The following is a 13,750-nucleotide window of genomic DNA, read 5'->3' as shown; positions in this document are numbered from 1 at the left end:
TGCCATCCACAGATCCCCCCCCTCACCTAAACGGTGCCATCCACAGACACCCCCCCCTCCCCTAAACGGTGCCATCCACAGATCCCCCCCCCCACCCCCCGACGCTCACAGGAATACATTTAAAAACGAATCAGTAACTTTATTAATTGCTGATCTCTTTACTGTATACCTTACTAGGTCTTAGCTCCGATAACAGCAGGCAGTGCGGGGGGCGGCGCTCACTCACTGACGTCACGCGCCTGCGCCGCCTAGTGGGAGGAGCAGGCGCGTGACGTCAGTGAGTGAGCGCCGCCCCCCGCACTGCCTGCTGTTACCGGAGCTAAGACCTATTAAGGTATACATTAAAGAGATCAGCAATTAATAAAGTTAAAGTTACTGATTCGTTTTTAAATGTTCTACTGTCAGCGGCGTGGCCCTGTATAGTCTAACCCCCAGGCAAGCGTCCCTGTCACCATGGGAACGCCTGGGGGTTAGAATATACCATCGGATTTGAGTTTTCACGCGCTCACTGAGATCGTGAAAACTCAATGATTTACAGTCAGTCCCTCCCCTCCTCCTCCTCTTGTCATTGGTGGTCAGCGGCAGCCGCGCACAGTGGGGAGGGAGGGACTCTCTCCTTCTCCACTGTGCCCAGTGTGCCGGCTCAGGAGAAGATGGTGCGCGCAGAGAGCGCGATCATATCGCGTTCCGGCGATATAGGCGATATGCTCAAAATCCATATCGTGGCACAAATTTATATCGCATATCGCCTATATCGTCTATATCGCCCACCCCTACTTCTGGTGATCAATATAAAAAGCTTTACTGGCTTTTCACCCTTTGATACTGTACGCCTTCATGCTCCTTGTGTGCCACAACGATGGCGCTAGTGATATCCAGTGTTGATCACGAATATTCGAATTGCAAATTTTTATCGCGAATATCGTCACTTCAAGAATTCACGAATATTTAGAATATAGTGATATATATTAGTAATTTCGAATATTTGAGATTTTTTTTTTTTTAATCAGTACACATGATCCCTCCCTGCTTCTAGCTTGTGGGCCAATGAGAAGGCTGCAATGTCTTTGACTTTAGGAGTAGTGTTGATTGCGAATTTTCGTAATGAGAATCAATGAGATTGTGAAAACTCAGATCCGATGGTATATTCTAACCCCCAGGCATTCCCATGGTGACGGGGACGCTTGTCGGGGAGGAGTATGCCAAAGTGGAACAACTGTACAGATTATAAAAAAAAAAGACGAATAGGAAGGGAGGGAGATAAGACGAGTGACATAACGCAGATCAATATGAGTGGAGGAGGAAACAGACAGTTGTAGCAGTTACAGATAAGGAGTGGGAGAATTTTAATTCCTCTAATAGATATCCAGTCCATTTTTATTTTTATTTTATGCACTTCTATAGCGCTACTATATTCCGCAGCGCTTTACAGACATTAGCATCCAGCTGTCCCCAGTGGGGCTCACAAGCTAAGTTCCCTATCAGAGGATACCCATGCAAACACGGGGAGAACATAAAGTCTCCATGCACCACTGCTAACCACTGAGCCACCGTGCTGCCCAGTCCATTAATGGGATGAACCCAAGAGGTCTGAGGGGCACATTCCTTAAGAGACCTATGATACACATTACTTCATGATCGGAGCGTGTCAAAGGTCCTCATGAGTTTGTATTCCCAGACTTCTCTGTCCTTCTGAGATTTGAAATTCCCGTTGAATATCGAGATTTAGAGTACTTTTACACTTGCGGCAGGACGGATCCAACAGGCTGTTCACCCTGTCAGATCCGTCCTTCCGCTATTTCTCCGTGCCGCCGGACCGCCGCTCCGTCCCCATTGACTATAATGGGGACGGGGGCGGAGCTCCGGCGCAGCACGGTAGTGCACGGCGAAAGGCTGCCGGACTAAAAGTCCTGCATGTCCGACTTTTTAGTCCGGCGGCCTCTCACCGCGAACTGCCGTACTGCGCCGGAGCTCCGCCCCCGTCCCCATTATAGTCAATGGGGACGGAGCTGGGGTACGGCGAAATAGCGGAAGGACGGATCCGACAGGGTGAACAGCCTGTTGGATCCGTCCTGCCGCAAGTGTGAAAGTAGCCTTACATGTCTGTGATGTTGTGGTCATGGCTGCAAAAGACTTTCGGTACAGGCATATGTTTCCTTTCTTCTTTTATTGTGCGGCGATGAGAGTTCATTCTTAGGCTACTTTCACACTTGCGTTTGGTGTGGATCCATTCAGACAATACAACCGCATGCATCCGTTCAGAACGGATCCGTTTGTATTATCTTTAACATAGCCAAGACGGATCCGTCTTGAACACCATTGAAAGTCAATGGGGGACGGATCCGTTTTCTATTGTGCCAGATTGTGTCAGTGAAAACGGATCCGTCCCCATTGACTTACATTGTGTGCCAGGACGGATGGCTCAGTTTCGTCAAGCGGACAGCAGCGTTTTGGTGTCCGTCTCCAGAGCGGAATGAAGACTGATCGGAGGCAAAAACTGATGCATTCTGAGCGGATCCTTTTCCATTCAGAATGCATTAGGGCAAAAACGGATCCGTTTTGGACCGCGTGTGAGCGCCCTGAACGGATCTCGCAAACGGAAAGCCAAAACGCCAGTGTGAAAGTAGCCTAATTGTAAGCTTTTGACCAGTTTCACCAACATAGAGACGCCTAGTAGGACATTTGGTACATACAATAAAATAGACCACATATGTGGATCTTGTCGTTCTGATGTGTACTTTGTCAGTGGTCATTATGCACGGACAGGTCTTACATTTGGTCTGTTTGCAAGGGAACATTCCTGTTGTTGGAGAGGACAGTGAGCGTCTGACAATGACAATAAAAGTTTCCCGCTACTTATCTACAACTGTTTGATCTGCTTTACATCACAGATCTCATCCACCTCTCTATTTCTATATACCTTGGTGTATAAATATGTGAATCTTCAGATGTTGTCTTAAAAGATGCCGGGGGAAGAGGCCTAAGTAGTCTCGAAAGCTTGCAATTGTATCATCATCTATTCAGATAACCTGTAAGGAATCCCATTTGTTTTATCTTCTACTTACCGGCTAACACGGTACAAATATCATTCTTACTTTAGGAGGACCTGGACTTACTATAGGTAAAACTACATCTTCCAGCATGCTGTAATAGCCTACGGCAGTCAGGGCATGCTGGGAGATGTAGTTTCACACCGCTGGAGACATGTGTACAATGACAGGATGATAATGGAGTCTGTATTTTTCAGATGTGGGAGCAGCAGCGCAGGCAGCAGCAGGAATTACAGCAGCAGCTTGAGGAGAAGCTCCAGCAGCTCCAGCATCAGCAGCAAATGGCATCCGAGGCCTCTCCACAGGTGACTACTACCGAGAGCACCGCCTCAACGGGGGAACACAGCTCAGGGAGCGGCAAGCGGAGGAGCGGCGAACAGGAATACAGTCAGGCCAATGGCACAAAGAGGTTAAGCACCGGCGATCCGGAAGGTGAGTCAAGAAGCAGGTTCATGGTGGAGGCAATTTATTAGCCATACGGGTCTTCCCCTTTAAATAAAAGTGTCCTCTGTGATATATGGGCAGCCATTTTGGAAGGTTTAATACACTTGCCAATTTTTGTGCTAGGACAGCCTGAATTTGCCAGGACTGTCTCTGAAAATGAAGGACAGCCCCTGCATATTTGGTTGCTGTGGACAGCAAGGCCCGTTTTCCTGTTATGAGGCCTGAAGTATGTAAATCACTCGTGTCGTTCAGGGCCGCCATGATTTCTTCTCTCTTTCTGCAGCTTTCAATGAGGAGGAGATAGAGGTGGGCAAAATGTCCTTTTCCCCCAAAGAAGTTTTGGGGCGCGGAGCTGGGGGAACATTTGTATTCAGGTAAATAGTGAATCATATTAAAACGATATAATAAAAAGTTCAGCGCCTTTCAAACCTAAAGTTTTTGAACGACAGTCTTTGGGGGGAAAAAAGGAAGTTGTACTGATTTGCTCCAGATTTATTTAAAAATGTATATAATTTAATAGGATTTACACACGTGAGATTAAAAGTTTGAAAATTAAACTGAAATCAATAGATTTGTGCCAAAATGTGCAACTTTTCATGACACTTTTCCGATTTGGCAAGTGCTGAGAAAAATGTCAGATTATTATTATTTTTTTAATGTATAATTCCCGCAAATTGTGACTTTTTATTTATGCGGCAGTTTACACCAAAATCTAGTAAATGGGCCTACGTGTTTCAATTCATCATCATTTTCAAGATCTCAGTGCATAAAAATATTCTCATTTACATTCAAAGACTGAAAACTCTTACTGACCTTATACATCTCACAGCTGATGGTTTGCTACGCTTGCATCCAGGCCTCTGCTACTCTGTGGGTTTGTTACAGTGTGTCAGTTTGGAGTACAGACTGTTTAGATCACAGAGGATTGTCTAGAGTGGATACAACCCATGTCTATATGTGCCCGCATTGCTGAGAATAATTATGTTTTAATATATGCAAATGAGCCTCTAGGAGCAACGGGGGCGTTGCCATTACACCTAGAGGCTCTGCTCTCTCTGCAACTGCCGCGCCCTCTGCACTCTGATTGACAGGGCCAGGTGTGATGGTGTTTCACTTCCTGGCCCTGTCAATCAAAATGCAGAGGGCACAGCAGTGGCAGAGAGGACAGAACCTCTAGGTGTAATGGCAACGCCCCCGTTGCTCCTAGAAGCTCATTTGCATATATTAAAACATCATTTTTCTCAGCAATGAGGACACATATGAACATGGGACCAACACGGATGCCTTCAGCTGCCAAGTGCACATGTAACAGGTCAGCCAGTGTCATAGGTACAAAACTGCTGACAGATGCCCTTTAATATTAACCTGGAGTTTATTTTCCTATAGGGGCAAGTTTGATGGACGTTCAGTAGCCGTGAAGAGAATCCTGCCAGAGAGTTTTACGCTTGCCGATCGGGAGGTGCAGCTACTGCGAGAGTCTGATGAGCATCCCAACGTGATCCGTTATTACTGTACAGAGAGCGACTGGCTGTTCTATTACATTGCCTTGGAGCTGTGTGCAGCCACCCTGCAGGAGGTAAGTAGAAGGCTGCAGGGTAGGGAGATGACGGTGCTGTAGCAAGCACTTTCAGTGTATGTTATAGAACATGTGTGCTTTGCCTGGCTTTGAGTGTCAGGCAAATAGAATGACTATGAATAAAATACTCCATTGTGGCCATTTTGAACTTCAAAATAGATTCATGATAATGATGTAGGTACAGATAGTACTGCATCCCTGTAAATGTTGTAGCTAGAGATAGTACTGCCTCCCTGTCTCTGTCTATAATTAATGTAGGTACAGATAGTACTGCCTCTCTGTCTCTGCCAGTAAATGATGTAGGTACAGATAGTACTGCCTCTCTGTCTTTCCCTATAAATGATGTAGGCACAGATAGTACTGCCTCCCTGTCTCTCCCTGGCAGGTACATATAGTACTGCATCTCTGTCTCCCCCTATAAATGAGGTAGGTACAGATAGTACTGTCTCTCCCTATAAATGATGTAGGTACAGATAGTACTGCCTCCCTGTCTCCCCCTATAAATGAGGTAGGTACAGATAGTACTGCCTCCCTGTCTCCCCCTATAAATGATGTAGGTACAGATAGTACTGCCTCCCTGTCTCTCCCTGTAAATGATGTAGGTACAGATAGTACTGCCTCCCTGTCTCTCCCTGTAAATGATATAGGTACAGATAGTACTGCCTCCCTGTCTCCCCCTATAAATGATGTAGGTACAGATAGTACTGCCTCCCTGTCTCCCCCTATAAATGATGTAGGTACAGATAGTTCTGCCTCCCTGTCTCCCCCTATAAATGAGGTAGGTACAGATAGTACTGCCTCCCTGTCTCCCCCTATAAATGAGGTAGGTACAGATAGTACTGCCTCCCTGTCTCTCCCTGTAAATGATGTAGGTACAGATAGTACTGTCTCCCACTATAAATGATGTAGGTACAGATAGTACTGCCTCCCTGGCAGGTACATATAGTACTGCCTCTCTGTCTCCCCCTATAAATGAGGTAGGTACAGATAGTACTGTCTCCCCCTATAAATGATGTAGGTACAGATAGTACTGCCTCCCTGTCTCCCCCTATAAATGATGTAGGAACAGATAGTACTGCCTCCCTGTCTCCCCCTATAAATGATGTAGGTACAGATAGTACTGCCTCCCTGTCTCCCCCTATAAATGATGTAGGTACAGATAGTACTGCCTCCCTGTCTCCCCCTATAAATGATGTAGGTACAGATAGTACTGCCTCCCTGTCTCTCTCTGTAAATAAGGAGGGTACATATCCTCCCCCTCCACACCCAAAACGGGAAGATGATCAAAATAAAAATAGAATTTGGCTGGTGAAAGGCCAATAACATAGTAATTTATCAAAAAGTGTTGTGCTTTTCCTTTTCACGTGAATGGGACGAGTAGTTGTAATTAATCTGAGCTGCCTCTACAAGCGAGACGATGTGCAGATAATCTTGAAGAGGAAGCAGCGCCCAAAGAGTTGGACCCCCCGCCTATCTGATTTTGATGACCTATCGCGTGATAGGTCATCAATATTTAACCATGGCACATCCCCTTTAACCATATCTCCTGTTTTTCCTGCAGTATGTGGAGAATCCTACTTTTCCTCGCGCCGGCCTAGATCACGTGGCCCTTCTCCATCAAGCTATGTCTGGACTCGCCCATCTGCACTCTCTCAATATTGGTGAGGCGTATTGGATTCTTATTCAGTAACACATATCTCATATTTGCAAAGGGAGATGCAGCTCGACCTGCTGTGATGGTGGCCTCTAGATGCCAAGGGGCACTGACCCCCTTTGCCCGGCCTGTATTCTGGCCCCTGGCTGAACATATTGTCCTTTTCCTTCTCAGTGCACAGAGACCTGAAGCCGTGTAATATCCTCATCTCCCTTCCCAATGCCCAGGGCAGGCAGCGAGCGGTTATATCAGACTTTGGCCTTTGTAAGAAGCTAGCAGTGGGAAGGAACAGCTTCAGCCTGCGCTCGGGGATCCCCGGGACCGAAGGCTGGATCGCACCAGAAGTTCTGCGCGATGGAAGGACCCAGAATCCAGTAAGTGGTTACCGGGTTGCATCTGATGCAAAAAGCCAGGTGCAGCGCGAGATACCATTTCTATTTTATGTTCTCAGACCGCATCTGTGGACATTTTCTCTGCTGGTTGTGTCTTTTACTATGTCCTGGCAAGTGGACAGCATCCCTTTGGAGACAGCTTGAGAAGACAAGGCAATATATTGAACGGTTCGTACAGCCTTCCACACCTCCAGGAGGCGACGCATGGTAAGAAGCTGTAGGATATCTGGATATTGGGCACTCCGTATATACAGTAGCGCAGTGATGTGGACCACTTAGATGTCATGTGGCCAGCAATGTCTATATAGTCCTTCTATGTAACATCGGCAAATTGTGTCTGCAGACAACGTGGTAGCCCGGGACTTGATTGAAGGCATGATCAACAGTGACCCAAAGCTCCGACCTTCAGCGCCTCTTGTTCTGAGACATCCTTTCTTCTGGACCCGGGAAAAACAACTGCAATTTTTCCAGGTCTGAGTGGTGGAAGGGTTCAGAAAGTGTCTATTACATCATGTCCTTATATAAACCCTGTATTTCAACTACATGGGTCCACACTTCTGTGCTGAATCTTTTTAGGGGTGCCAAAGTTATTGCACGTTATTCCCTATCCACAGGATAGGGAATAACTACGAGATGGGGTCCTGCGGCTGGAATCCCCACGATCACAAGAACGGGGACCCCGCCCCCCGAAACGAACGGAGTGCAGATCAAGCATACGCACTGCTGCTCCATTCGTCTCTATGGGAGTTCCAGGAATAACTGTGCTCTGTATTCCGCTATCTTCGCCATGTGCGACCAGCGGCCCATTGACAACGGGTCTCCTGTTCTCATGATCGAAGGGGCTCCCAGTGGTCAGACACTCACTAATCGGATGTCTATCCCCTGTCCTAGGGTTTTTCCAGGCTCCTGATATTGATGGCCTATCATCAGAATTAGTGTTGAGCGAATCGAGCTTTGGATCCAAGATCTGAAGTCGACTCGTTCAAAACTTTGTTTGAATTCTGTACGGAGATTCGTCTCCGTACAGCATTCAAATGTATGGGCTCCGGTGATGGAAATTCGTTGTCACTGAAGTCTCGCGGGAATAACTTTTGGACTTCGATTCTTAAACTTGAAAACCATTATAAAACTTGGATCTGAAGTCGGATTCGGTACCGAAGGCAACTTCGGATCCAAGTTTTTAAAATGTTTTTTTTTAGTTTAAAAATCGATGGCCGAAGTTATTCACCGAAACCTCGCGAAACTTTGGTGATAACAAATTTTACCGCACCGGAGGCTGTACATTTTATTGCCGTATGGATGTCTCTTGGATCCGAAGCTCGATTCGCTCTACACTACTCATAATAGGTCATCAGTATTTAATCAGTGAGGGCCTGACACCCCGCTGCAGCCTCTGTCCTGGAAACAGTTTATATCAGGCATCCTCAAACTGCGGCCCTCCAGCTGTTGCAAAACTACAACTCCCAGCATGCCCTATCAGCCTACAGCAGGGCATTGTGGGAGTTGTCGTTTTACAACAGCTGGAGGGCCGCAGTTTGAGGATACCTGGTTTAAATGGAGCAGGAAGCACAGCGCCAATCAAAGGGAGTGGCTGTGCCTCGTTAACGCAGCTTAGCTCCCATTCTCTTCAATTGAGCTGCAGTACCCCGGCACGGCCACTATACTTTGATTGGAGCTGTGCTTCCTGCTCCGTTCAAAGAGCAAGTGTTGGTGCTGGAGGCTGCAGGGAACAACTGATCAGTGCGGGTGCGGGAGGTTTGACCCTCGCTAAAAGGGCATGAATGACATTTCCTAAGGATAGGTCATCAATATCAGGAGCCTGGAAAACCCCTTTAATAACGTGGCACAACTTGCTGTATACACCTGTGGTTGCTGTGTGAAGAGAAGCAATGTGTATATATGTATAATTAAATATATTATAAAATATATTAATATCTATGATAATCCATTGAGTCTTAGATTTAAATATTAGCTACAACCAGTCCAGTAATACTTTGTTTTCCTCATACCTTCAGGATGTCAGTGACCGCATTGAGAAGGAGCCACAGGAGAGCCCTCTGATCGTCAGCCTTGAGACGAATGCTCGTTCCGTTGTCCGTGTCAACTGGCGAATACACATATCTGTTCCCCTACAGACAGGTAACGTCACAGCCAAAGAACATCAGTGCCAGGAAAAGCGAGGGGGGGGGTAACCCATACTAACCAATCTGGTCATTTAAATTGACGCCACTTACTAGAAAAAGTGACGGCTAAAATGTGATCGGTTCTTTTAAGAGCACCTGTATTTTTACGTTTCAATAACCAACAAGAAGCGCTGGGAGATTTCAGCTCTGAAGCCTGTGAATGCAGCTCTGATCTATAATACAGGCTGTAACTCGGGATCAGTAGAAGAAATGCCATTTAATGACTCCATTTTTAATGTAGAACATATCTATAAACAGGATAAATGGCGTTCAGAAGGAAAAACCGCCGTGGATGGCGAATTATACCTCCATATAAAGGGGGATCACCATTGCAGTGTGTAGGCATACCAGTTGACCTGAAAAAGTTTGTTTTATTCTTTCTTTTTTTTCCCCCCTAGACCTCAGAAAATTCCGTTCCTATCGTGGAAATTCTGTACGAGATTTACTCCGGGCCATGAGAAACAAGGTAGATTACACCACGGCTGGCTGTAAATTAGAAGCAGATTCGTAAAATCATGTAACGTTTAGGAGAATCCTCATCCTCTCCACCAATCCCCCATCATGCAAGTGATACTCTCCATTTTTTGTCAGTGACTAAAACCCTGCCCAGCTGCTCTGGGGTTGTTGCTCCTCGTCAGTAGACAGCATGGTGCTTGTTGGCTGGGTGAGAAGCCGTTGGCGTAGCTCTCAGAGAGTGTACTGGAGAAGAAGAACAGCTGGCCTAAGGGGTGCTCCAGGGAATGCATCCTGGGCAAAAGGTGTGCAAAACCCATAACAACTGTCTGCAGGTGGCTATGGCTTCCCTTTTGGAGGAGACTCTGTCTTGTCTTGGCTAAAATCCCTAATCATGTTTCAAGACTTGCAATCCTGCCTACGACAGGCCATCAAGGCTGAGCAGCCTGACAGCAACACTCACCAGTGTGTAGTACATGCTAATGCCAGAGCGTAGTGTGTAGTCCGGCCCCGTCCCCTCACCCTTCTAGTCAGCTCTGCAAGTGGAGGCAACCAGTCCTGCTCGCATTCTAGGATAGGTTGTTGGCGGCCATTTTAAATAATTCCCGTAGGACCCCTATAAATGGGGCTACTTATAGGTGGCACTAGGTGGCTTTCTTCTTTTTGGAGAAGAGCTAATTTTTATAATTTTCCCAGGGAGCATTGACGGTAAGACACCATATGTCAAGTTGCATTTCCTCAAGGAGAAATAGTGCCCCCTGAATGCTGTGAGATATCTCTGATACACTTCGCTGTAAGGAGTCATGCACCTGTAATACTTGACCAGGATCGATTTTCATCTCTAGAACATCAAAGGGGTTTTCCGAGTGTTTGATATTGATGACCTGTCTTCAGGACAGGTCATCAATATCAGATCGGTGGGGGGTCTTGAGGAAGCACTAGGTGAGCTCTAGGGCCTTCTTGCAGCTTACGCATCTGACTATAAGACGCAACCATGATTTAGAGGAGGAAAAAAATATTTTTCAGCAGACTTCAGATCAAACCCCCAATCTTCACCTGACTTCAGATCAGTCCCCCCCCCAGTCAGACCACCATTCTTAATCAGATCTGAGATCAGACCCTCAAGCTCAATCAGCCTCAGATCAGACCATCATCCTCAGACATTTAAAAAAAAAAGTACCTCTCCTGCTACGGACAGCGCTGCAACTCTGCAGATCCACTCCCAGATCTTCTTTCTTCTTCCGGCCCGCGCTGCACTGACCTGACATCGCACAGGTTATATTGTACGCCTACGTGCACTACGTCCTGACGCTGTAGACAGTCAGGACAGAGTGCAGAGCCTGGTCCGGAAGAAGACAAGGGAGGTTGAGTAGAGCCAGCGCAGCACTTCCCGCATGCTGATGACCGTTAGCATTCGGACTATAAGACGCACTGCCACTTTTCCCTCACAGTTGGGAGAAAAAGTGCATCTTATAGTCAAGAGTACAGTAGCTTTATCTGCCAAAACTGCATTAAAAATAATATTCAGTTGGAGCATGAAGTACTCCCGAAAATAACCTGTCCTGTTAATTTTTATTTTTGGTAACCTACTGCATATATAATGGGAGAAAAAAGTGGGGAACACAGAAAGGGAGTGTGACCGCAGGATCAGACTACACAGGGTTTGTTTGTAGTCTGTAACCGTGGAGACGCATAGGTCTGCATAGAAGCTATAGACCTAAAACAGATTTTAAATACTAGTTTGAAAGCTGAATTTCTATTTTAGATGCATTAGAAAAGTATAAAAATGTGTCTTTATGTATAACTTGGTCAATTTTTGGCTTTCTCCAGAAACATCACTACCACGAACTGCCGGCTGAAGTCCAGGAGACACTCGGCTCTGTCCCTGATGATTTCGTGGCTTATTTTACATCCCGTTTCCCGCTTCTGCTCCTTCACACACACCAGGCTTTGGAACAGTGTGCACATGAGAGACCATTCCACCCCTATTATCTTTGGGAGCCAGAACGTTGACGATGCCACCCAGACAGCCTGAAGTAACCAGACCAGTCTGTGGTGGGGTCAAGCTGGACATGACTTGATTTGTGACCAGGCCCCCTGTTTTTATACTGTCCATTGCACTGCATTATGTATTTGCACGATTATTTTTATCACTCTTTGCTTTTATATAATGTGCTACACAAGGGCACCTTAATAAGACGGTGGTCACTTGCAGCTAAGGAGCTCCTTACCGCCCACACTTCTAAAAACAGGTGCAGATCCCATTAGTGGTGGGGTCTTCAACCTGCAGCAAAACTGCAACTATCAGCCTGCCCTGTCAGGACGTGATGGGAGTTGTAGTTGCTGTGGCACACATTGAAGATCTCTGCATTAAAGTAGGAATAAGTTTCCTGTTAGATCTGTATCTATTTTGGTGCATGGGAATGCTGCATTAAAGGGGGTATTCCAGTTGTTACAAGTTATCTCCTATCCTCAGGAGTACAGCGCTGAGTAATCTCCGCAATGCCTATAGAAGTGAATGGAGCAGCTGCGTGCATGTGCAGCCAACTGCTCTATTCTTTTCAGGGGGGCTGCAGGCTGTATGGGACCCCCGCCAATAGTTTGTGACAACCAGAATACCCCTTTAAAGGTGTGTTGGAACCTCCACTACTAGAGTATATGGATGTTACACTCTGAAGGACTCGTGGTCACCGGGTAACAGGTGGTCACTGGGATTTTAGCTGCTGGACCCAAGGTCCAGTTAAACAAAGGGGTGGTCAAAATAGGACAATCCCTTTGTGTCTTTATAAGGGTCTGTTCTCTTCACTAGGGATGAGCGAATCGACTTCGGATAAAACTTCCGAAGTCGATTCGCATAAAACTTGGATTTAATACTGTACGGAGCGAGCGCTCCGTACAGTATTAGAATGTATTGGCTCCGATGAGCCGAAGTTATCACTTCACAAAGTCTCACGAGACTTCGCATAACTTCAGAAATTGATTTATACTGTAAAAAAAACATTTCCCGGACGCCGGTTCGGTCCCTAATTCGGGAAATTGTTTACCGTATAAATCAATTTCTGTAGTTATTATGCAAAGTGATAACTTCAGCTCATCGGAGCCAATACATTCTAATACTGTACGGAGCGCTCATCCAAAGTCGATTCGCTCATCCCTACTCTTCACCATAGATTCTATTTTCCTAAATATTAAGGATGTTAAGGATTTTTTTAAGGATGTAATTTATTTTGTATTTGCCGGAGAGCGTCTGTATATATTCTTTTAAAGTGATGGAATTAAATGTGCCAATGTAATAACCACTGTTCCGACTATTAAAGGGGTCGTCTCACCTCAAACATTGGTGGCTTATCCTAGCGATATGCCACCAATGTCAGATAGAGGTGGGACCTGCATCTGGCTCTAGACCAGAGCTCCCAAAGTGAACAAGAGCGCACTGCACAACCGTGATAGCCCTCCATCGTCGGAGTGCTGAAAATACTCTCGGCCATTTCCGGCAGTTCCATAGACCGTCCGTGAATGGAGCGTCTTCATTGCTATGGTAGTTCTGAAAAAAAAAAAAAAAAAGCTCAGCGCACCGCTTGGCTATTTTCTGCGCTCCCATAGAAATTAAATAAGGGTGGCGGAGCACATCCACTTTGGGCACTCTGTTCTAGAGCTAGGTTCAGGTCCCACCTCTGGCATGTGCACTTGTCTTACATTAGGGTCATCTACTTAAACCTACTTCACCCACTGCCAGTCTCTTTCTTACCTGCTGCCAGTCTCTTACCCGTTTGCTTCCTCCATATCATTGGTGTGCAGTGCAATTCGGAATCACCATGTAGCCAAAGCTTGCAGGGCACCGCTACAAGTTAGGCTACTTTCACACTGGCAGTTTCTGGGCCCGCTTGTGAGATCCGTTTCAGGGCTCTCACCAGCGGCCCAAAACGGATCAGTTCAGCCCCAATGCATTCTGAATGGATACGGATCCGTTCAGAATGCATCAATTTGGCTGCGTTTGC

At 46.3% G+C, this 13,750-nt stretch overlaps 1 protein-coding gene across 1 annotated transcript in view; it reads left to right on the top strand.

Moving 5' to 3' along the window:
* ERN2 (endoplasmic reticulum to nucleus signaling 2) overlaps positions 1 to 12,878 on the top strand; it is a 31,748-nt gene extending 18,870 nt beyond the window's left edge. Inside the window, exons 13-22 of the mRNA XM_040440641.1 lie at positions 3,248 to 3,482; positions 3,778 to 3,868; positions 4,881 to 5,070; positions 6,632 to 6,731; positions 6,899 to 7,098; positions 7,176 to 7,323; positions 7,460 to 7,587; positions 9,132 to 9,255; positions 9,698 to 9,765; positions 11,583 to 12,878. Of these exons, the coding sequence (XP_040296575.1) occupies positions 3,248 to 3,482; positions 3,778 to 3,868; positions 4,881 to 5,070; positions 6,632 to 6,731; positions 6,899 to 7,098; positions 7,176 to 7,323; positions 7,460 to 7,587; positions 9,132 to 9,255; positions 9,698 to 9,765; positions 11,583 to 11,765 (1,467 nt within the window). The 3' untranslated portion in view covers positions 11,766 to 12,878. The remainder of the gene's footprint in view (positions 1 to 3,247; positions 3,483 to 3,777; positions 3,869 to 4,880; positions 5,071 to 6,631; positions 6,732 to 6,898; positions 7,099 to 7,175; positions 7,324 to 7,459; positions 7,588 to 9,131; positions 9,256 to 9,697; positions 9,766 to 11,582) is intronic.
* Positions 12,879 to 13,750: the final 872 nt, after the last annotated feature.

This window comes from Bufo bufo, chromosome 7, assembly GCF_905171765.1.
Source record: "Bufo bufo chromosome 7, aBufBuf1.1, whole genome shotgun sequence".
Classification (NCBI taxonomy): domain Eukaryota; kingdom Metazoa; phylum Chordata; class Amphibia; order Anura; family Bufonidae; genus Bufo; species Bufo bufo.
This window is presented reverse-complemented; position numbering and strand designations above follow the sequence as displayed.